Source organism: Macaca thibetana, chromosome 4, assembly GCF_024542745.1.
Source record: "Macaca thibetana thibetana isolate TM-01 chromosome 4, ASM2454274v1, whole genome shotgun sequence".
Taxonomy (NCBI): Eukaryota; Metazoa; Chordata; class Mammalia; order Primates; family Cercopithecidae; genus Macaca; species Macaca thibetana.
In genome coordinates, this window is record NC_065581.1 from 155909825 (window position 1) to 155934092 (window position 24268).

At 42.3% G+C, this 24268-nt stretch overlaps 3 protein-coding genes across 8 annotated transcripts in view; 1 reads left to right on the plus strand and 2 right to left on the minus strand.

The window, feature by feature from the left end:
• Positions 1-5157, minus strand: part of LOC126953643 (coiled-coil domain-containing protein 162-like) — a 94725-nt gene extending 89568 nt beyond the window's left edge. Inside the window, 2 exon segments of the mRNA XM_050789195.1 lie at positions 980-1135; positions 4883-5157. Coding sequence (XP_050645152.1) covers positions 980-1135; positions 4883-5067 — 341 coding nt within the window. The 5' untranslated portion in view covers positions 5068-5157.
• Positions 1-24268, plus strand: part of SNX3 (sorting nexin 3) — a 1122685-nt gene that overhangs the window by 90672 nt on the left and 1007745 nt on the right. The window lies entirely within an intron of this gene.
• Positions 8793-23211, minus strand: LOC126953470 (uncharacterized). The gene is made up of 9 exons (XM_050788881.1): positions 23170-23211; positions 22901-23086; positions 21569-21761; positions 18783-18910; positions 13164-13216; positions 12569-12890; positions 11724-11845; positions 9450-9678; positions 8793-8825 (listed from the first exon to the last, which is right to left on the minus strand). The coding sequence occupies exons 1-9, from the start codon at positions 23209-23211 to the stop codon at positions 8793-8795; spliced, it is 1308 nt and encodes a 435-aa protein (XP_050644838.1).

Below are 24268 nucleotides of genomic sequence, written 5' to 3' on the forward strand. Positions count from 1 at the left end.
ACAACAAGGATGTCTTCAGTCCCAAAGTTTAGTAGTGCTACAATTGAGAAATCCTGGGATACTGTATTCTATCATCCTAACCCCCTCATTCTACCCCTGCTCTGTGGAGTCATTTAGGATATTAACACTCAGAGTTCTATTTTGAGCAGAGATCTGCATTAGCAAAACAAAGGTGCTGGTTGCCTCCTCGGAGTCACCTTTTTCCTTCCTTGGCATGGAGCCAGTACCAGGAATCTCCAGGGATAGAGGTGGGACCCTGTGGGGAAAAGCAGATAGCAGAGAAAGAAAGAAGAGGGAGACAGCAGTTTCTCCTCCCCACACATCAAAGGTTAATTGTGTGAGGACAAAAGAAAGATTCCTTTCCCTGACTGAGCAGACTCACCATCTATTACTAGTAAGGATATTTTCTTTCAAGCAATGGGTTGAACCTATGGGGCATGAGAGAGAAGTTTCACTGGTTTGCATTGGCTTCCGTCACTAGCTAACAAAGGAGGCTGCCTGATATATTGCCTGCATGTTATATTTGTACCTTGTGTTATCCTTTCAAGGAAACAGCTGCTCTGAAAACTTCAGTGACATCTTCCTGGTCTGAAGGAAAGTGAGAGATGAGACCTGGACTTCTGATCCATGGCTCTCACCCCATTAGACCCATGCTGACCCCCTTTTCTACCTGGAAGCCACATATTCTACCTGGGAAGCAGCTGAGCCTGTGATTTCATCTCACCTGAGTTCTCTGGTTCTTTCATTTCTCAGTTACTTGGTGTTTTTAAATGCAATTGTCCCCCTTAAATGAGATCTTACTTTCTCCCTCTTATTAAAAAAAGAAAGAAGAAAAAAACTGGCATCATGGCAGATAGAATATAAGAGAGAACTTAGAAATGTGATTGTTCTTGCATGTCAAATGGTGACAAAAATTATTTTTCACAGGTTATTCACTCAGCCATCATGTTATTTTTACCTCAACACTCTCAAGGCTCACCTGTCTACCCGACCACCGTCCTCCAGCAGAGAGGTTATAAAGACAGGAGGTGGCTGGTCTGCCCTGTCCCTGTGTGATGCAAATTCAAAGTGAACAGGCCTCAGATACAGATGGAACTCTTCAAAACCCATCTCCCATGCCAGTTCTTTATAGAGCCTAAAAGGAAAAAAAAGAGCCAAGGACGTATGTTAGTGTTTTCTCCTAAACACAAAGCGAGTAATAAGAAAATGAAGACGCCTGAACAAAAACCAAAGTAAAAGTCCAATAAAAGCCCAGGTCTGTGTGAAGTGAGTGAGTCACAGAGGTCTCCAGCTCTACACTTGCTGTGACAGTTATAGATGGTAGAAAGCAGTTCAAGTAGGAGATGTGCTTGGGTGTTTACTCGACTCTCATTTTCCACAAGCTGACTTCTGTCCCCAGAGCCCTCATGAGGTACCGTTGCTGAAATGCGACATTCACCATCTTCTCTCAGAGTTCATCACAGTTGGCCTCTCTGTCCCCTCCTCGAGGATCATCTTTCTCCATGTTCCTGCCTCATGACCGCTCTCTCTCAGTCTTCACTGGCTTCTCCTCTTGCTTATCTTCAAATGTTGGTGTTTCCTGAGGTTCCGAACCTGGTTCTCTTCTCATCTACCACATTCCCTCCTTAGGGGTTTGTGGGGGAGTCTGTTCAGCTCCACACCCTAAGACTACTGCTTCATGTAACAATCTGTGACCCTTGTCTGTGTCCTGACTTAACTCTGAGCTCCAGTCCCAAGTCTGTCGAAGCATGGCTCCAGTTAGATGTTCCCCTGGCATCTCAGCCTTACATGTTGACAATTCTTTCCTCCTTCCTTAACACTCTCCTCCTCCTCCCCCCCCTTCTCCTCCTCCTCCCCCTTTCTCCTCCTCCTCCCCCTTCCTCTCCTCCTCCTTCTCCTTCTTCTCTTCCTTCTTCTTTTCTACTTCTTTTCTTCTTCCTTCTTCCTTCTTCTTCTTCCTCTTCCTCCTCCTCCTTTCCTCCTCCTTCTTTGTCTTTTATTTTTAGAGATAGAGGTCTTGCTTTATTGCCCAGGCTGGAGTGCAGTGGTGCAGTCATAGCTCACTGCAGTCTCAAACTCCTGGGCTCAAGCAATACTCCCACCTCAGCCTCCCAAGTAGCTGGAACAGGCATGAACCACCAGGCTCAACTAATATTTTAAAAATTTTTGTAGAAATGAGGTCTTGCTGTGTTGCCCATGCTGGTCTCAAACGCCTGGCCTCTGGTGATTCTCCTATCCTGGCTTCCCAAAGTACTGTGATTTCAGGCGTGAGCCATAGTGCATGTTCCCCAACATCCCACTTCTAATGCATCTCTCCATCTTGAGAAGTTGGCATTGAAGGCTGAGTTCTTGGCACCTGTATTAGTTTGCTAGGGCTGCTGTAACAAAGTACCCTGGAAACAGACAAAATACTAAACAACAGAAATTTATTGTCTCACAGTTCTAGAGGATAGAAGTCTGAAATCAAGGTATCAACAACTGGTTCCTCCTGAGGGCCGTAAGGGAAGGATCTGGTCCTGGTCTTTCTCCTCGGCTCGTCGATGACCATGTTCTCCCTGTGCCTTCACATGATCTCCCTCTGTGTCTGTGTCTGAACTTCCTCTTCTTATAAGGACACTGGTCATATTGGATTAAGGCCCACTCTAATAACTTCCATTTAACTCGATTACCTCTGTAAAGACCTATCTCCAGATAAGGCCACATTCGGAGGTACTGGGGATTAGGCCTTGAACATATGACTTTTGGAGGGACATAATTCAACCCGTAGCAGCCCCTCTTCCATGAAGCTTCCCTGACCACTTAGGAAGAATGAAATACTCTCTTTTCTGTACTCCCCTAGTGTTTTGTACATATCAGTAGAATATCATTGTTACCATGTGTCATGGGTAATTTTTACATTATGGGCTTCCTGCCACCAAGGATCATAAATTATGAAGCGATGTTAATAATATCTTGACTGATAATTTAAATTCTGCCTTCACTACTTTCTAGTTATATGCTCTTAGGCAAATTAACTTTTCTGAGCCTCTACTTCCTTGCTGATAAAATGTTTGTAACCCTCCTCATAAGGATATTCTGAGAATTAAATGAAATAATATACATACAATCCCCAGTAAAGACCCTGGCCACAGCAAGCCCTTGATAATGGTTGTGGTAGGTGACTGGACTCTCTATATCTACAGGGCCTTTTGTGGGGACCAGAACATAACAGCACTCATACATATTTACAACAAACCCTTTAGCTCCGTATTATAACTGCTTGTAGGACATGTCCACTTGATGTCTTACCATCATCTCACCCTCATACCTAAAACATAACTCATTAATTTCTCTCTCCTGCCCTCTAAGCCCACCATACCTCTGTCTGACCTGGATGCTGTCACTGACTCATCTCTCTCTCATCTCTAGGCTCTTTCTATTCAACTTCATTACATTCAGGAGCAAATTCAACCAGTATTCCCTGAGTGCCTGGTGTGGTTCAGGCCCCATACCAGGTGATGGGATGTCACGGTAAAGAATGTGGATAGGGCTTTTGCATTTAGGGAGCTTATGCTAGCAGAAAAGTCAATAAACCAATATTAAGCAATGAATTAAAAGGAAATGTGCTGAATGGAGGGGAAACCCAGGTGCCAGTAGAAGGGCTTAGCCTAGTTGAGTGATCAGAGAGGCATTTGGGAAGGCTTGGAAGAGAGAAGGAACAAGGGAGCTGTTGCAGGAAGTCAGGGACCCTGAACGGAGGGACTGGCTGAAGACATGGCAGAAGAACATAAATTGTGAAGATTTCATGGAAGTTCCCCAAATTAATACTTTTATAATTTCTTACGCCTGTCTTTACTGCAATCTCTGAACACAAATTGTGAAGATTTCGTGGACACTTATCACTTCCTCAACCAATACTCTTGTGATTTCCTATGCCTATCTTTGCTTTAATCTCTTAATCCCTTCATCTTCATAAGCTGGACCTTGTGATAATTGCATTAACTGCACAAATTGTTTAAACAATATGAAATCTGGGCACCTTGAAAAAAGAACAGGATAACAGCAATGGAGATAACCTTAAAGTCTGGCTGCCTGTGGGCCAGGCGGAACAGAGCCATATTTCTGTTCTTTCAAAAGCAAATAGGAGAAATATTGTGGAATTCTTTTTCTTAGCAAGGAACATCCCTGAGAAAGAGAATGCATTCCTAAGGGGAGGCCTCTGAAATGGCCGCTTTGGGAACGTCTGTCTTTTACAGTTGTAGATAAGGGATGAAATAAACCCCGGTCTCCTGTAGTGCTCCCAGGCTTATTAGGATGAGGAAATTCCCGCCTAATAAATTTTGGTCAGGTTGGTTGTCTGCTCTCAAACCCTGTCTCCTGATTAAATGTTATCAATGACAAAGTGTGCCCAAAACTTCATTAGCAATTTTAATTTTGCCCTGGTCCTGTGATCTCGCTCTGCCTCCATTTGCCTTGTGATCTTTTATTACCTGGTGAAGCATGTGATCTCTGTGACCCACACCCTATTCGTGCACTCCCTCCCTTTTTGAAAATCACTAATAAAAACTTGCTGGTTTTGCGGCTTGGGGGACATCACGGAACCTGCCAACATGTGATGTCTCCCCCGGACACCCAGCTTTAAAATTTCTCTTTTTTGTACTCTTTCCCTTTATTTCTCAGACCAGCCGACACTTAAGGAAAATAGAAAAGGACCCACGTTGAATATTGGGGGGGGGTTTCCCCCGATAGGGAGCAAGGTGATCATGTTAGCCATTTAGAAAACTGTCTGGCTGCTCTGGGAGCAGAGAGGGGGTAGGCTTGTAGCAGGGAGTCTCATGGCCTGTTTTCCCCCATGTTTTGCTGCAAACCGTATATTCCACCTGGGCCTCCGACCTCCACTGACCGAGCTAAGTGTGCACTCTCCAGGCTCATTTCTATCAGCCGGTGGCGGAGGGTCAAGAGTTCCAGAAGTTTGGAAAACATCTCCAAGAGTAGCACATGAGAGTCTTGGCCTTGTTTCCGTCCTTCGTCTGCTGCAGACTTGAATGCCAGCAGGCCTATCTCCCCCACAAGAAAGGGATCTCCCATAACTTTAGCTGAAAACAGCTGAAAGAAAACAAAATATCCTTTAAAACATAGAAGAATTTTCACATTAAAAAAATACACTGGCTGTCAGTGGCACAAACTCTGGATCCAGATTTCCTAGGCTCAAGTCCTAACTTTGCCATTGAGAAGCTGTGAGATTTTGGCAATGTACTCAATTTTGCTGTGTCTCAATTTTCTCATCTATAAAGTGGTGATAAGGATAATAACAGTCCTTACTGCATGCAAATAGATACTAACTTCCTAATAGGGCTCTTGAGAGGGTTAAATGGATTAACATATGGAAAAGTATCTGCTGTTATCATTATTATAAATGTTATGAGTCTAAATAAACAAATCTCTAGATATTCACTGTGGGGATACTTGTCTATGCCAAAGACAAACTAAATAGAAATAGAAGTCCCTGATTTTTGAAAGTATTTTAGTGGCCAATATCAATTTTTTTTTTTGAGATGGAGTCTTGCTCGGTCACCCAGGCTGGAGTGCAATGGAGCGGTCTTGGCTCACTGCAACCTCCGCCTCCCGAGTTTAAGCAATTCTCCTGCCTCAGCCTCCTGAGTAGCTGGGACTACAGGCGTGTGCCACCACGTCCGGCTAATTTTTTGTATTTTTAGTAGAGATGGGGTTTCACCATGTTAGCCAGGATGGTCTCAATCTCATGACCTTGTGATCCACCCGCCTTGGCCTCCCAAAGTGCTGGGATTACAGGCATGAGCCAGCGTGCCCCACCAACAATTTTTTTTTTTTTTTTTTTTTGCATATACCTCTCTAATTACAGTTTCAAAATTTCAAAGTATTTTTACATATATTAACTCGTTTTTATTTTCACAAGATCCCCATGAAATAGGAGTCACAGGTATCATTATTCCCCTTTGTCAGTGAGGGATCTGAAGCAACATGAAACTTTCCAAGGTCACACAGCAGTACCAAGAGTAAACTTGGGCTTCCTGATTCCAAGTTCAGCTGTTTTACAGTACACCAAACTGCCTTTCCAGCATTCCCTCACTCAGAGCTGGCCCTGGGTGATTTGTGAAGTAACCACACTGTCCTTTAACACCCTGCTGCCTTGGTGGGTACCTCTGCTGTAACATCTTTACTGTCTTCGAATATACCGCTCCCAGCAACCACCCAGTCTGGAGACCCCCTGCCTCTCTGGTTTGGCTCCCCAGGATACATAAGCTCCTTTGTCTATCCACTTATCTACCAAAAGACTGGGCTACTCAAGGATGCAATTTCTAGGCCCTTAAAGTTTTCCAAAGTGGTAACAAAGAGACCTATTAAATAAATTCCTGCATGCCTTCTGAGGGCATTTTCTGACCTAATATAAATATTAATCTGAATACTTATAGGTATAAATTTGGACAGATTTCAAAAATAATAAAACTGTGTGGCAGCAATGGGAGATGACAGGTATCCCAGATATTCACTATAATTTATAAAATAATTTCAAATACATCTTTTTTTTTTTTTTGAGATGGAGTCTCGCTCTGTCACCCAGGCTGGAGTGCAGTGGCACGATCTCGGCTCACTGCAAGCTCTGCCTCCTGGGTTCACGCCATTCTCCTGCCTCAGCCTCCTGAGTAGCTGGGACTACAGGCACCCGCCACTATGCCTGGCTAATCTCTTTTTGTATTTTTAGTAGAGACGGGGTTTCACTGTGTTAGCCAGGATGGTCTCAATCTCCTGACCTCGTGATCCGCCTGCCTCAGCCTCCCAAAGTGCTGGGATTACAGGCATGAGCCACCATGCCCGGCCTCAAATACATCTTTTAAATGTGGTATCATAAGGCAATGTGAAAGGAATCTTCAATTAATGGTAGTAGAATAAATGGCTGATAATTTGAGGAAAAATTCGGTTTTGACTCATACCTCACATACCACACAGATGCATGCACACACATACACTCTCTCTTTTCTCTCTCTCTGGTGAAATATTAAAAGAGTTAAATATTTTTATTATTTTGTTTATTTTTATTTATTCATTTATTTTGAGATGGAGTCTTGCTCTGTCACCCAGGCTGGAGCGCAGTGGCACAATCTCGGCTCACTGCAACTTCCACGTCCCAGATTCAAGTGATTCTCCTGCCTCAGCCACCCAAGTAGCTGGAATTATAGGTGCCTGCCACCATGCCCAGCTAATTTTGTATTTTTGGTAGAGATGGGGTTTCACCATGTTGGCCAGGCTGGTCTTGAACTCCTGGCCTCAAGTGACCTGCCCACCTTGGCCTCCCGAAGTGCTGGAATTATACTCACGAGTCACTGCACCCAGCCAGAGTTAAATATTTTAAAAATAAAACCAACCACTTAAAAATTAGAATAAGACAAATATGAAAGATCTGGAGTAAGATTTTTTCTGAATTTAGGACAGAAGAAATAATAAAGAAAATGATTAATAGATTTGACTACATGAAAACAAGTTTATGTTAAAAAAAAAATGGAAAGACAAATGGAGAGGCTGGGCACAGTGGCTTGTGCCTATAATCTTAACAATTTGGGAGGCCAAAGTCAGGGGATCGCTTGAGCCTAGGAGTTGGAGACCTGCCTGGACAACATGGTGAAACCTCCTCTCTAATAAAAATACAAAAATTTAGCTGGGCATGATGGTGTGCACCTAGAGTCCCAGCTACTCGGGAGGCTGAGGTAGGAGGATGGCTTGAGCTGGGGAGACTGAGGTTGCAGTGAGCTGTGATTGTGGCACTGTACTACATCCTGGGCAACAGAGTGAGTCCCTACCTCAAAACAAAACAAAAGGTGCAGGGGGGGATGAATGGGGAAATATTTGCATAAAATTATAGACAAAAAGAAGATTAAAATTCTTATTTAAGAGAAGCTCATGTAAGTAGATAGGACTAATGTTAGGATTCCAACAGACACATAAAGGGAAAGAACAAAATTCACAAAAAATATAATTAGTAACAAAACATTTGAAAGACTAAGCTCAATAAATAGCAAGAAAATGCAAATTAACAGCATAATACCACTTTTCATGTATATGTGTATATTCGCACATACATCATATGCTTTTGCCTAATACTACACAGTATAGCAGAACTGGTACTCTTAAAATACATGAGTGTCATTATAAATTGGCACAACTCTTTGGAAAGCAATCTGCTAATATGTATCCAAATATTTAAATTTTATTTTAGTAATTCTGTTTCCAAGAACCTATCAAAAGGAATCAATTCAAAATATGGAAAAATCTTTATGTAAAAATATATATCTTATAGCATTTTTCATGATAATGGAAAATTGGAAACCACTTGAATGTCCATCAATAGAGAAATGATTAGAGAAGTTTTTATTCATCAGATATGGGAATTATATGTGGTCATAAAGGTAAGTCTAAGACGAGTTAGCATTATGGAAAAATATGTAGTATAATGTTAACTGAGAAGAGGAGGAAATAACAATGGACAAAAACTATGATTATGGCTATGTACAACACACATATTAACAATACTTAAATTCAGAAAAATAATGATATGAATGCATTAGATTGGTAATGTTTAAATTCAATTTTGTTCTTTCTGCTTTTGCTAGAATTCTCTGTGATTTTATGTTATTTTGGTCACTGCAAAATAAAATCAATTTTTACTTTAGTCAAGAGGGGATAGGAGGCCAAGGCAGACCTATGGAGCAGACAGTTTGGGCAGTGGGGGGCCTATGAAAGTTTCTTCGTCATATAGCAAGTATGCACACAGAATGAGGTCAAATTGGAAACCCAGGGGTAACCTTGACAGCCTTAACAGAAAAAGAAAAGGATTAAAATCCAACTACAAACACCATGTAAATCATTAACCCACAATTTGAACCATGGAGCAGTAGAGCTGAGAGGGGCTTCAGAGGTCATCAAGCTCACCTCCGCCTACCTCCCCTACCAAGTACACAAACATAATTTTACAGAAACAGTAAAGTGAGGTCAGAGAGGCTAAGAGACATGCTCAGAGTCACACAGCAAGTGAATGGCAGGACTGAACTTGAATTCTGATCAACGCTTTCTGTCTTCTGCCGGATCTTGACAAAAAGAACACATTTAGGAAGTGTCTTAGTGGAAAGAAAATATAACATTTTTAATTAAAATGTATTTGTTAAAATATAAATAATAAACCAGAAAACATTTCCCACATACCCACATATATCACCTTTTAAATTTTAATTGTAGCAGTATCTTTACAAATGAGAAACTTTGACCCCATCCCCCAAAAAATCACATAAAACTATTGGCAAGGCTTATGACTGAGCTCGGTCTCTAGCCAAATAATGGGGGAATAGAGCCAAACAGAAAAACAAAGCTAAACAGTAACATCTGGAAAAAAAAAATTCTCCCTGCCAAGGACCCAACTATCCCCTTCAAAAAGAACTTACATCTTTCTGGAGCTGTGCACTGTAGCAGGCCTCAGGCGTGGCTGGGGTGAGCCACAGGCCCAGGGCCAGCTGCAGGACATGTCGCTCCAGGGAGGCGAGGCCACTGGCTGATGTGGGTCTGTAGGCATGGCAGGCCTCTTGGAAGAGATGCTCTAGGGCTTTGGGGATAAGCGCTACCAGGCTGAGGGAAGGGTGGAACTCCAGCAGATAAATATTTTTTGAAGCCGGGCTTGAAGAAAAGAACAACAAATGACAATTTTACACAACAAACTTAAAATTCAAAAGATATTTCAATTTTATATTTTTAAGGACCAATAAAACAGCTCCTGTATGTCCAGTGCATTATGAAAAACTGAGAGCTCAGAGGGACCTCAGAGTCTGAGAAACTGCTGGGTTGCATGACATGTTCTTTGCTTTAATGTGAACCTTTAAAAACGGAAAGACACAGATGTGTATTCTAGAAGCTCAATAAGAATAAGACTATACAGGCCGCGCACAGTGGCTCACGCCTGTAATCCCAGCACTTTAGGAAGCCGAGGCAGGTGGATCACGACGTCAGGAGATCAAGACCATCATGGCTAACACAGTGAAACCCCGTCTCTACTAAAATTACAAAAGAAATTAGCCAGGCATGATGGCAGTCACCTGTACTGTAGTCCCAGCTACTCGGGAGGCTGAGGCAGGAGAATGGCGTGAACCCGGGAGGCGGAGCTTGCAGTGAGCTGAGATCGTGCCACTGCACTCCAGCCTGTGCGACAGAGCAAGACTCTGTCTCAAAAAAAAAAAAAAAAAGGACTATACAGCAAAACTGTCAACATTTCAGTAATCAATATTTACTCAAATATATAACAAAATAGTTCAAAAGTGACTACATAAAAAACAAATAATTTCCATGGTTATTAGTTTCTATATTTCATCTGAATCTTTATCCCTTCTTTCCCAAAATGTTAACAGACAAAGACAATTTTTAAATTCTGTACATAACTGCTGGAATCATTCAAATGGACTGTAATCATTCATAAATGAATGAGGCCAGAAGCAAAAAAAAAAAAAAAAAAAAAAAGTTCATCTGTGGGTTATTTCTTTAGATATAAAGGGTTCAGCACAAGTCGAGAGTCCTTCTATACCTACACAGAACTGAAGAACATTGTAACTCCCTTTACATTGATGCAAATGGTATCTTTCTTAGTCCTGAATCTGCAAAATAAAAACAGCCTAAAGTCTGGAAAGGAATCTCACCAAGCAAATAATACTTGCTTTCGAGACTATTCTGGCAGGTTTTAGTATCCATATAACCCTAGCCTACTCTGCCAGAAACCATTTCCGGAACAGTAAATGTTTGCCATAGCAAGCTGCACACACACAGCTGGTGTCTCAAGTTTATTACAGAGAAGAAATCAGTCCTGTGAAAGATCTATGGAGAAAATGCAGAGTTTTGAGCCTGGGGCTCTTTCTCAAAAAATGAGAATCTCGGATATTTGCTCCCATGATGCCCTGCCTGTCCCCAAGATAATACCATAACCCATTATGGCAATTTCTTACATAAAGTCTGCCTTTACTGCTGGACTGTATACCTCACGGGAACATAGAACCATGCCTGTGTTGTTCACATCTGTGTGCCAAACAAATATTTGTTGGATGTTGAAATTTTCTCCACCCATTTGGAGGCAATTGAGAGATTGTGATCTACAGCCATGCAGATCAACCTGCGGCTTGTCACCTGCTTCCCAGTTTCCTCTACCCTCAAAGGTTAAAAGGGAAGAGGGAGATGGTTATGCTGCCTATCTAGGGGGTGACAAAGTGTGTACCCTCTCTGAGTGGTCACAGGAAATTTAACTCTGTTCCTTAAATTTAACTCTGTTGTGACCCTCCAAGGCAAATCTGCAGAAACCTCTTTAGTGACACTTAAATTCCTTTTTAAGAAGCTTTTAAGCACCTTCAAGCTTTATACATGTAGGCTCGTGTGGTGCATCTGGTTAAATCCTGACAGCATCTCAAGAGCAACTGCTTTTTCCCCAGGCCTTTTCAAGAGAATGATGATTCTGTACCCAGTGGCATATGTTTAAATTCTAGCCTCCTATTCTTTATTATTCACAAAACAAAAAGATACTCAATATACAAGGGAATCCCTCCTTTGTGGCCTTTGTACCTACTTCTTTCATCTCCCCCAAGCACTTGAGAAGTGCTTTAGAGAGTAGTACTGAGATTTAACACTCTATCCTTAATTAATCTAGAAGATCACACATAAAATGTATAAAGACAACATCAACTTACCAGCTATTGTTGATGGAAATAAGTTGTTTGCAAACTATATTAAGGGGAAGTCCAAATGTATTGCTATTGTCCAGATGATCCTCTCGCCAAATCCTCTGGACATACTCCCGCTGACGTTCTATCTAAAAATGCAGCGTAAACATTAAAATTAGAAAAGTTAAACTTTCCCACAGCCATGAGTTATAAGCCTTGACATGAGAAGGATTTCGTCCCTTTGTGTCTCTTCATCATTTGACTAATTTTCACGCTGACATTGTTTTGAAGACTCTTTTGCAATGGGCTGGTTTCTCGGTCTGAGCCAGATAGCCAAGGGAAGCAAAGGCAACTGACTTCAGACAAGCTTAAGAAGCAAAAGAGAAATCTTTCTGTTAAATAATTGACTACATGGAAAAAATTTCAACCAGGTGGCAACAATTCTTTGTCTCTTGCTTGCTTCAAGCCATTAGCGTTTCCCTAGAGGACATACAATATGATGGTTTCTTTCAGTGTCCTAAAAATAATCACACTTTAAAAAAAAATAAACAAAATTTTATACATTAATGTCAAAAAGATGTATCATTAGTTCTTCTTTCACTACAAATAAACTTTGCAATCTAATGAAAACTAAGGTCATCAATTCCTTGTGGACCATTAACTCTAATTAGGGGTGGAAATCTCTCTTTAAGACCATAGTTACACTGGGATTTCAACAACGCAAATGAGCTTACAAATAAGTCAGCTGTACACGCTGGCCTAGAAAACACAGATTTCAGATCTGCAATGGAAGGAAAACACTATTTTCATTTCTGGCCTGTGTTTTCCATCCTCTTCTCGCACGCAGTATTTTAAAACCCAACTACACTCACCTGCTGGGTGAGGATGCCCCTCACTAACTGCAGGTGAAGCCTCAGGCAGGTGCATTCCTCTCGGTAGGCCTTAACGAAATAGGGGTGGCTGAGATCAAACCTCGGGCGCCGGTGCACGATGTCCGTCATCACTTGTGCTAAGGCGAACCTCTCCTCAGGGTCCAGCGTGTGCTGGTAGGCTTCAAAGTAATTGTCAAGAAGCTGCAAATAAGGTTGGTAGTCAGGGATCAGCAGAGGCAGCCTTGGGGCCCAGCAAAGAGATGGGAGGCCCCACCATACTGTGGGGATGCAGTACCAATACAGTGCCGTGCAGCTAGTAAACCTACAGACAGAGTTAGACAGGGAAAGGGAAAGAACAGACTTTGGAGCCAGAAGAACTAGGCTTGAGTTTGAGTTCCTGCTTCCATCCCCTCTTCCTCTGGTATCCACAAATAAAAAGGGGGTGAGGTAATTATATAATAATTATTAGCTCCAATCAGACAACACATTAAGACACTTAATGTGTTTATCTCCAACACCTTTCTCCAAGGACTCATTCTCCTTCTTCCATTTTATTCCATCACCAAAGCTAAGTAGGTGCCCGCCTGACTTCTACAGTCTCAGCCCCACTTCTGACTCCTCCTCTTTAATAGTTTGTTCACATTTCACCTACGCAAAAACGATACAGGAGTAGAATGGAAGGCTGAGGGTAAATGTGCTTCCTATATTTAAAGTGATTTATCCCAGACTGACGTCCTCTAGATTGGGCCTTACAAACAGAACTCTCCAACACATCAAGTGTCCAAAACCCCAGTGGAGATCTGTTTTAGTGGAGTTCGCAAGTCTTTTCTAAAAACCCAGAAAAGCTTTCAGACACTAACTGCTGAAGAGCGTTCTTAGTGTGGGAATTCAGAAAGAGATGTCTCTTGATTTTGCTTTTACATTTGTCTGTGAGCTTAAGGAATTTCTGTTCTGTGTGTAAATTCTATTTGTGTGTGATTAGTCATGATGCTAATCGGAAAAAGCTCTTCAGAGATCACTGGGTTGGAATTCCCAACTGGGACCCTAGGGCAAGATAAGTAGCTCTGATGTGTACAGTGCATAATAAATCCCTTCTCCTGTTAATCTGTCTTTTGTCAGTTTCATTTTCAGAGCCCAGGCACTGAATCTAAGAAAGCAGAGGAAAAAGTTTTTCCTCCTCTACACAAAAGAATTGAACCCTTGAGGATGAATAGCACACTAGGAATCAAATACTGCTTTACTAAGAGATACTTTATTTTGGAGACCCTAAGGCTAAGGCTCAAGGAGGAAGAGCCTGAAGCACTTTATTTAGCACCTGGTTTTGTAGGATGTCCTTTGGGTATAAGGGACCTTGGATCAACCTTAGTATGAAAAGGAAGACACCAAAGGAAACTAAAAGCTCAGGTCACAGAGATGCTCCATAAGTCAGAAACTCACACATCAAGAGTGCAAAGTGAGGGAAGGTGGAGACCACCCTTGCCTTTAAATGAGCCCCAGGGAAAATGATGCCAGCTGGGTGATCTCGGTTACCTTGTTCCATCCACCAACCTCTGCTCTATAATAACACTCAATTATTACATAGCAGAAGACAACACAGAAATGAAGGAAGAATGACTGGATCGGGGTAAGAAAGGTGTCCCTCAGTAGACCCAGGTGAAGTTAGGAAAGAAACAATTACTTCCCTAACTCATTCTGGACTCACTTGAACCTTTTTAGCTGGGCCAGGGCAATCCCAGAAGCTGGTTTATCGTATTTATACTTCCTTGACCTGTTTTTGCACAGAGTCCAATTGTTTGGTTATTTAGCAGGGGGAGTTTGTGGGGAGTTGGGGGTGGGGGAAGGGTTCTAGATGGTGATTCCAACCTGATACCAGACTGCAGAGGCTCATGCTAAATTGCCATTTTATCACTGTCGATAGGGCTGTCAGATTTAGCAAGTAAAAATATAGAACATTTAGTCAAACTTGAATTTTAAATAAATAAATACTTTTTTGGTATAAGTATGTCCCAAGTATGGCACTATATTATCTGGTAAACTTAGCTGTGGGGAAGGAAACTGTGGCTCTCTTTTTAAATTGATGAAGCTTCTTTGAGCTTTGTGCTCAACCTCGAGAGGCTCTCAGATCATTGCATAATTTTATTATGAATTCTTTCCCAACAGGGATGGGGCCAAGATCTTTCTGCCTCATGGGTTCTATTTATTATCTGTTTGCTAAGTGGCCCATTTCCATTTCAACTCTGGGCTGGTATTTGTCTAAGAAGTCTTCCTAGTCTGTCAAATGTCACCTGTGTGTGTCAAGAGCCAACTCTCAGGCAAGATAATACGTGGTGCGTGCTGATGGTAAGCACAAAATATTGGAGAAAATGGGAAAATAGACAAAATAAATAATCTCAAACCTTACTGTGTTTATATTCTTTTTACTTCATTTTTTTGTCTTGGATTTAAAAAAACTTCTAAAATAGTATTTTAGGTCAAATGAAAGTGCAAAACAGAAAATCTTTGCTAGACCCAACTTAGCACAGGACATTTTCTTTCTGGCTTTTCTAAGGAATGATCTTTTTATCCAGTACATTTGTCCTTCGGTAGCTGTAGAAAGACTTAGCAGATGGTACAGTGTCACTTGGGAGCTGCTACGGCTGATACCTGACTTTTCTAAGAATCCCTTCATCTACCTAAGTTTCTACCAGCTCTAATTTTATGAGCGTCATAAGGATTTAAAAGAACCCAATATGTTCAAGCAATTCTTAACCCTAGTGATACCAATAGATTTAACAATCAAAAACAGCTGAGGAAACTTGGCTGTAGGAAATAGTACTGGGGGAAATAAACTACTTTAGATAGAAATCTGGCTTATCCATTAAAAATAGGCTCTTTTGACAAAATTTCTGACTTGGCCATTTTACACTTTTCGCACCGATAGCTCAGTTTCTAAAGGGAATTTATTCTCAGGATAGAAAAGAGGGAGATATTTTCACCAAATGTTTTTAAGTCAAAATAGTTTCATTTACCACAGAAGGAACTAGTAGACTGTCCTGACACCTTACCACACAACGAATCCTAGGCTGAAGTGTGGAGAAATTGGTTCGTTTTTCAGTATTTTCTGCCTTCCTCCTCTTCTATTGCCATTGAGTCTTCCTGGAGGCCTCCAAAGGAGGCCCAGAGGCATTGAAAGGGAAGGTAGGGAGAGAGAGTACAGAAAGGGGTGGGGGGTGCTGTTTAAAATTCATGCCTGGGCTGGGTGGGGTCGCTCACGCCCTGTAATCCCAGCACTTTGGGAGGCCGAGGCGGGCGGATCACGAGGTCGGGAGATCGAGACCATCCTGGCTAACACGGTGAAATCCCATCTCTACTAAAAAGTGAAAAAAAAAAAAAAATTTAGCCAGGTGTGGTGGTGGGCTCCTGTAGTCCCAGCTACTCGGGAGGCTGAGGCAGGAGAAAGGGGCGAACCCAGGAAGCACAGCTTGCAGTGAGTTGAGATTGCACCACTGAACTCCAGCTTGGGTGACAGAGTAAGACTCCATCTCAAAAAAAAAAAAAAAAAAAAATTCATGCCTGGACCCATAAACTTGTTGAGTTTAAGGATCCTGTCTTATTTATATTTCATACAGCCATTCCAGTTACTACACTGTGCATCTAAATCTCTCACTCCGTTGATTAAGGTTCCAATGGTCAGATTAAGACTCCAGACTAATGCTGTAGGGGCCAGTTATCATTGAAAAGAGGAACATTTTTTTCAAAGTCCAAGGCTTGCACTATTGAAGCCTGGCCAATTGTTTGCGAAAGGGTGGGTGACCTACATCTCTAGGAGTAACAGACCAACCAGAGAGCAGATGTAATGGTGAACCATCTATTCTACTAGCAAAACAATTCAAAGAAAACATTGCCATTTCCCCATCTTCTGACCATATCTTAGTGCACTATAACCTGGTTTCCACCCCCACCATGCTTCTGAGAGTCCTGCAATGCTGCCAGTGACCATCTGACCAAGCTGCTTGGTTTTTAGGAGTTCCTTTCTTGACGTTTCATGGAACTCCACAAGTAACCATCCCCTCCTAATTAAAACTCATTTCTTCCTTATTTCTCTGGTCTATTTAGTTTTACTGCTTCTTGTTTCATGACCTGCCCCTTAAATGTAGGTATATTACTCAGGGGCTGGGCGCGGTGGCTCATGCCCGTAATCCCAGCACTTTGGGAGGCCAAGGCAGATGGATCACTTGAGGTCAGGAGTTTGAGACCAGCCTGGCCAAAATGGCGAAACCCTGTCTCTACTAAAAATACAAAACATTAGCTGGGCATGGTGGTGTGCACCTGTAATCCCAGTTACTCAGGAGGCTGAGGCATGAGAATCGCCCGAACCTGGGAGGCAGAGGTTCAGTGAGCTGAGATCATGCCACTGCACTCCAGCCTGGGTGACAGAGCGAGATTCTACCTCAAAAAGAAAAAAAAAAAAATGTAGGCGTATTACTTAGGGCTACATTTCAGATATCTCTAGTTTCTCCCAGTTGTTTTGATTCATCACTGTGGTTCAACCTCCATATTCATACCTCAGCTCATACCTGTTCCTGAGCTTCAGACCTATTGCTGCCCACAAAACATTCACACCTGAGTTTCAGCAAACCCCCTCAAACGCCTTGTTGTCCTAGGGCCTATGTCATTTTCCCCTCTGAAGACACTCTTCCTCCTCCTGGGTTCAGTTTCAGTTAATAGCCTCCTCCCTAACCCTCAGGAAGTTGTTTTAATTCCTTCTTTACTTTCTTGCCCCAACTTCCAGATCCAGTCTTCCAGTCCTGCCATTTCCACTTCTACAAAGTATTCTCAGGTCTGTTCCTCCTTCCAAGTCTCACTGCCTCTCTGCCTTTCTATTCTTCTATTGTCATTGTATGCTTCCTCCTAATTTTTCAGGTCACTGTTGCAATAACTGCACTTCTTCTCTCAGGGGCGCTCTATTCCAATCCATTCTCTCACATACGCCCAAGGTAGCTGTTAAAAACACAGCTATGATCATATTTCTCTCTATGGAAACTCACTAATGGCTCTTCTTTGTTTATAAGATGGACTCTAAAATAATATAATTAGCAGGTCCTTTATAGGCTGCACCCAAAACACATGTGTGGCTTGTTGCCACCCATCATGCCTTTACATCCCAGCCATAACAGTCTTCCTACCATCCTCCAAGAAGGTAGGATTTTATTTCTCAAAATAAAATCCCCCAAGCTGGTCCTTCCCATTTACATTCCCCAGACATTCTAATGCTGTTTCGTCTGCTTAAGAATCTTTTCTGCCCTGCCAGACAACATCTTACTCACGTTTTAGTATCAAGATGAAATATCGATTCCTCTGGAAAGGCTTTCTAGCATTTCTTACACCGGACAGTGCTCCCCTCCCCCAGGACAAATCTCTCTGCAGAGTCCCCATGACTCATGAATGTACTCAATTATAAACTGTTAGGAACTAGGTTATAATTTTTGCTTGGAGATTGAGTCTTTTGTAGATGATAAATTCCTTAAAGATAAAGATCATTTTCACTTAGTTATCTATATGTCCCTGAATGCCTGGAACAGTCCCTGGCGGAGTAAATACTTCATATTTGATAAGTAAATGCCTAACAATTGGTGATTATTAGAAGGGCTGATAATCCATGCTAAGGGCACAAATGAAGAACAGTAAACTTGCAGTGTTTCATTCATTATTGGGATATGAACCATTTGTGACACAGTGATGATTTAGTAACCTGCTGTTTCATTGCTTTAAACTCACCCCCGTAACATTGCACTCAGCACCCTGTCCAATGCTTTCACCTACCCACATGTGGCATATGCTTCTACAGGCCATGATCAGGTCAACTTGTCTGTAATTAGCAAAGTGAGCATTGTCCCTATGACTGCACAATGAGCATGAATGAAATCATCATTCATTCTCACTAAAAGCATACATATTATAAGAAGGAATTATACAGTCCTCTAACAAATAATACCTGTAAGATAAAGAAGTGTCTTTCACATTTTGTTTTTTGTGATGAACCTCAGTAAAGAAAATAAAATTTATTACATCCTTATAACTAGCCAAGATTATTTAAATAAAATAATTCTTCTCCTGATTGAGAACTTTTCTAAAAGTCTAACTGGGTTTTATTTACAAAAACAAAAACAGAAAAAAGACTGGATTTTGTAAGAATGGTTTTTTAGCAGACATTTTGTCTCCTAGGCAAGAATACCTGGCGCTTGTTTTCCAGAAGAGCTGCTTCCCAAGTCCATATGTCATAGAGCACAGCAAATCTGTCCACACCTGCATGGGCCCATCCCCAGTCCTGGCCACTCTTTGGCTGGCTGCCCACTTTGTGACCTGGGAGAAAAGAGGGTGAGAATGTTTAGAGACAGGTCTTCCAAGGAACCTGTTCCAATTAGAAATGTGCCCCTTGGATTATCAGCTCCATCTCAGAAACAGAAATGCTGAACCAGTCCCTGGGACGAAGCCTGAGTTCATACTTGTTACTTCTAAGTCAACAGGAGCTTTTGTTTTTATTTTTTAAATTCAGTTTTAAAGACTAATCTTAGAAATAAAATAAAAAGTTTAGTTAACAAGAAATCTATGCTAAAATGTCTTCAAACCCACAATTTAAAGGCAAGGTATATATTTCTCCTTCTCTAAAAACAAATCCCTGGGGTTTAACAACAAACTCAGTTTGACTTGCTATTTCCATCATTGTGAAATGTTTCCAAGATATTCTTTAATTATGTTAATTACTAACTTAAATCAATGAAGGTAATTTTCATTATTCAGCTGATTTTTTTAACTTTGTTAATGCTACTTTTCACTACTGGCATTATTGTTGCTTTAAATTTTTTGACTATTGTATTTCAGAATTAAATATTCAAAGATAAGATACTTTCATGTGCTGAAATTTGAGTTCAATAATTATCACATATCTGATGGGTACTAAACAAGAGAAAGATGATCAAGAACTTCCATAGCAACAGTTGGGAAATCATTTCACAATAGATGACTATACATTTACCAGCTCAATTGAAAGAAAGATGCCATGTGGTTAAAGTGTCAGTGTAGACACTACTGACTAAGTGTCTCAGTCCAATTAAATTCTTAGCAGCTAGAAATAGTTCATGCTATTATAAATTAATATGGACCAAATGGTGCATTAGTATGTAGGATAACCAGTAAAGATAAAAGCTAAGAGCTGAAATTAAATACCCTGGAATGTTGGATGCCATCACTGCGTCCTATGATTCAGATACCAATGGCAAAGACAGGACAATTAATTCAATCCTACTTCAAATTAATTCTGTCTGGGATCTGAAAAGTTAGTTGTCAAACTTTCTTTGGGCAGCATTTTGTAACAATATGAATGTGAATTATCTTTAATTACAGTCTACACATATTACAAAATAGCACAAACCCTGATTAAGTTTCCCTTTAGGTATTGCAATGTGTCTAGAAAGTCTAAGCTCTTTGCAGATGTAATTCCAATGCTGTCATAGTATCCCAAAAGAATATTCTTACATCATCTATTTCTAAAACTGAATCAATTTGAGTGATGCCAAAAGGAAGAGAAAATACAGGTTATGGGTTACTTGATTACCCTGAGTAACGATTTCTTCCTCTGGGGCTTGTCTGGCATTTTCCTAGCCAGATGTTCCTGCATCCTGATGGTTTCCTGTTAGGAACCCAGGGCTGTCTCTGCTGCTAAATGCAGTTTCCTCAAGGTCTACCACTTAGAAAAGTCATTTGTTTCACTTGCTTATTTTCCTTTCTTCAGGGTCCTGCACCACATCCCCTCCACCCAGTGGGTGACCCAGAAATGCTCCTGGGAGTAAAATCCCAAATCTTGGCTTAAGCCTGTTTTAGTCAGAGACCACCCAATGTAGCGTGCAGGTCATCAGAGTGGGTAGAGGGTCAGAGGTCAGGTCTTCGGCCCTGAGAAGTGAAAATGCAGGGGCCGTGCTGTCCCTTGTACCTCAGGAGAGCGAGGAAGAAACTCGGTCTTCCCTTGCAGGGCTTCCTGCTCCTTGATGCTTCTGTCTCCCCTGGGCTTTCCCAGGAGGCTGCACCCCGCTACTCAATCGGAGCACCTGCCTCCCACCCCTCCTGCCCCCTCAAGCTCACGATCTGCCTCTGAGTGTTACACTAGGATTTTTATTGCTTAAAGTGTCTTAATTCTTTGTCCCCTGACACGCAAGCCCCCTAGCTATCGAAGGGGAGATCATGAGAAACCTTCCGGGGAACCAGAGCACAGAATAACTGTTAGTTGTTTTTTTAAGTCTATGTAAACATTTCAACAGATCATAAAGAAAACATTTATCTCTTCGGTCCTTGCAAGAGAAGTCAAAGGAACTTTTGTTTCGTATCAAGAGCCTGGACATCTCTGTCTGTTGTGACTGGAAAGAGCCTGTTGTACTGAAATCCTGTCATCATGGTAGATTTGATCTTCAGTGGCCAAACATGAAGAATTAAAAGCGTAATTCTTGACTGAACTGGTGGGTGGGTTGAACTTTAGGAGTACATGGGTGGCCATTCCTGGTGCGCGTATCAATGTGACATGAGCCCTGGAGTGGGTCGTCCCTCTCAGCCCTGCTGCTTACTGCCTCCTGGGGCCCAGTGACTGAGGCTCTATGCTAGAACTGTGTATCACCAAATTCGCCATTATAAAGGAAACTTCCTGCTGCAACAACAACAACAAAAAAAAAGAAAGAAAGAAAAGGAAAGAAATGCCCCTGCTCAACAAGCAGAGTCTGAACCACAGCAAGAATTACAACCCAGCCCTGAAACAGTAGTCACCATCTCTATCAGAAGCGGGGCTTGAGCTGGAAACAACTGTTTCTCTTCTAAAGTGAATGCATTTTAGGGGTGGGGGTAGTGTGTGCTTCTTGCAGGTTCAGATACTATTGGATATGTATTTATATTTTGGGGTGGAGAGCATAAAAAGAAGCCCTTAGTGTCTTTTGTTTATTTGGGCAGTTGATTTTTTTTTTTAATCTGACTTCTCACCCCTTTCTTTCTCAATGTAATGGCTAGCCACAAGCAGCAACTCTGCCTCTAGTTCCTTGAGATCACTCAAGGCTTCCTCATACATGACATGCACCCCTTGCTGGTCCTGGGTGTGGATACAGCCAGCTTCCGTGCTGTAGTAGTCATCCTGGTTCTCCACTTCCGAGAACTCCATGAATTGGATGCCGTGGACCTGGAGAAAGAAAGCCAAGCCCAGATGTTACTGGAAAAGGGAGAGCTATATTTTGCCATCCCACATGGACAAGCAGCAGGTTTCTGCTCCCACACAGTGGGCTGCCAGTATGAAGCTGTAAATATTCTGAATGTATAAAAAGCTGTATGTAGAAAACATATATTAACAAAGAACGTTGGCAGGAAGAGGTAGTTCCTGAGGTGGATAACTAGCTGATTAGTTTGTTTTTCTGACAAATTCAGTAGCAACTGGAGAAAGGTAGGGAATAGAGCCCAGAGTGGTCTCTGGAGTCAGAATGCCCGGGTTCAGGTTCCGGCTCTGCCAGGATCTCATCCTGGGCAGGTCATTCAGCTATTCCCAGCCTCCGTTTCCTCATCCGTAACATGGAGACTGTGGAGACACTACAGACTACGTTAGCTGTCAGGAGTATGTGACTCTATGAGCGTAAGGCACTTGGAATCCTTAAACGTTAGGTTAAAAATATTTTTGTTTTAATTCTATAAGTACTTCTAAAATGTATTAGCACAGTTTCGTGGCTTAGTAATGAACTAAGTCGAATAGTGTCCTCCAAAATTCATGTCTACCTGAAACCTGTGAATGAGAACTTACTTGAAAATAGGGTCTTTGCAGATGTAATCAAGTTAAGATGAGGTCATACTGGATTAGGGTGGGCCCTAATTCAATGACTGGGATCCTTATGAAATTTGGAGACAGACACGTGGGGGAGAAGGTCATGTGAAGATGGAGGTAGAGACTAGGGTGAGTCAAGGAATGCTGAGGATTGCCAAGGGTTGCCAGCAACTACCAGGAGCTGAAAGAGGCAAGGAAGTATTGCCTCTAGAACCTTCAGAGAAAGCACGGTCCTGCTGACACCTGGATTTTAGATTTGTGGCTCCAGACTGTGAGAGAATAAATTTCTGTCATTGTGAGCCATGCAGTTTGTGGTACTTTGTTTTGACAATCCTAGGAATCTAACACAAGTAAGAAGTGTTTCCATCATAATGTTATTTTTCTTAGAAAACTGAGTATCTGCTGCTCCCTGAGAATCATTATTTTAATAATAATTTTCACAATTTCAAACTTTTCCACTCTCCTCAAGCCTCAGAACTCCCTCCCTCACAGGCGTAGTCTCCTCTTACTCCCAACAGGAGCTTCTCCGGGCACCCCTCCCCGCCGCCCCCACCAGGGCTCACACCTCTCCCCTCCTGCTTCCTCTGCACAGTGGAGGACAGTGGTGCCCCCTTCTCCAGGACCACTGCCTCCCACCTCAGCAGCATCCCTGCTCCTTCGTGGATATCCCACTCCTCTCCTCTGGACTCTCGACACTGAAATGTGCACACGTCCCTCTCATTGTGAAACTTCCTCACACCCTTCCCAGGTTCCACTGTGTGGCTCTCCTCCCCCTCACTGTCCAGTCTCCCAAGATGTTATCTACACTCTCCATTTCCATTTCTTCACCTCCCACTCTTCAACCCATTGCCATCTGGCCCTTGGCTCCACTAAGCCACCCAAACCACCCTCGCTAAGACCAACAATGACCATTGCTCTACATGCAACAAACTTTCTTTCATCATCTTATGTAATCTCTCAGGAGCATCTGATACAATTTAGTGCTTCCTGACTCTTGACTCACTCTCTTCTCTGGGCATCTGGGACTCCACGTTTTCCCTGATTTTGCCTAGTTTCCGGTCATTCTGTCTGACACTGTGAAGTGTATTTATTTTTCTCTACCAAGTCATTAAATGACGGCCACTCTCAAGCCACCTCCTGGGACTTCCTCTTTTCCTCCTCTGTTCCTTCCCTACGAGGTGGCAGACACTTTCATAGCTGAGATTACCACCTTTAGACCATTTGCTCCCCCAGTTTATGCCTCCAATCCCGACCCCCTAGAGCTCCAGACCTGCACATCCAATTACCTATTTGGCAACTGCTCCTGAGCATCTCAAAGTCCACTTAATTTTAACAGTGATCAAATCATTAAATCTTCCCCCCACAAACCCAGGCTATCTGCAGCTGATTTTACTAAATAGCACTACCACCCATCCACTTCCGCTAGCATGAATCATTCATCCACTTCCTCTAGCATGAACCATTCATGACGTCTCTTTCCACTTCACCCTGCTTGTCCAATCTATCACCAAGTTCTGTGAGTTTTCCTTCCTGTCTCTCAAATTCATCCACTTCTGATACAGGACGTGGGGCAGGGAAGTGCTGAGTACAGAAGGGTGAGGGCTCCACCCTTGGGCCTATGCCCTCAGACCTAAGTGAGAACAGGTACTCCTGTTTTTGTGCCTGAATGTTGCATTTTCCAAGACCGCTCTGGCCCGCCATCCTTTGCCCATATAAACCTGAGACCTTAGCGGGCACACACACAAGAAGCTGAATGTTGAGAGAAGCAGAGAACAGAGCAGTAGAGAGAGGCAGAGAGCGATGCAGAGCAGCAGAGAGCAGCCGGGCAGCATGACGGAGAAGGAGGGAAGAGGCCTCTGAATGTCCAGAGGAGTTCT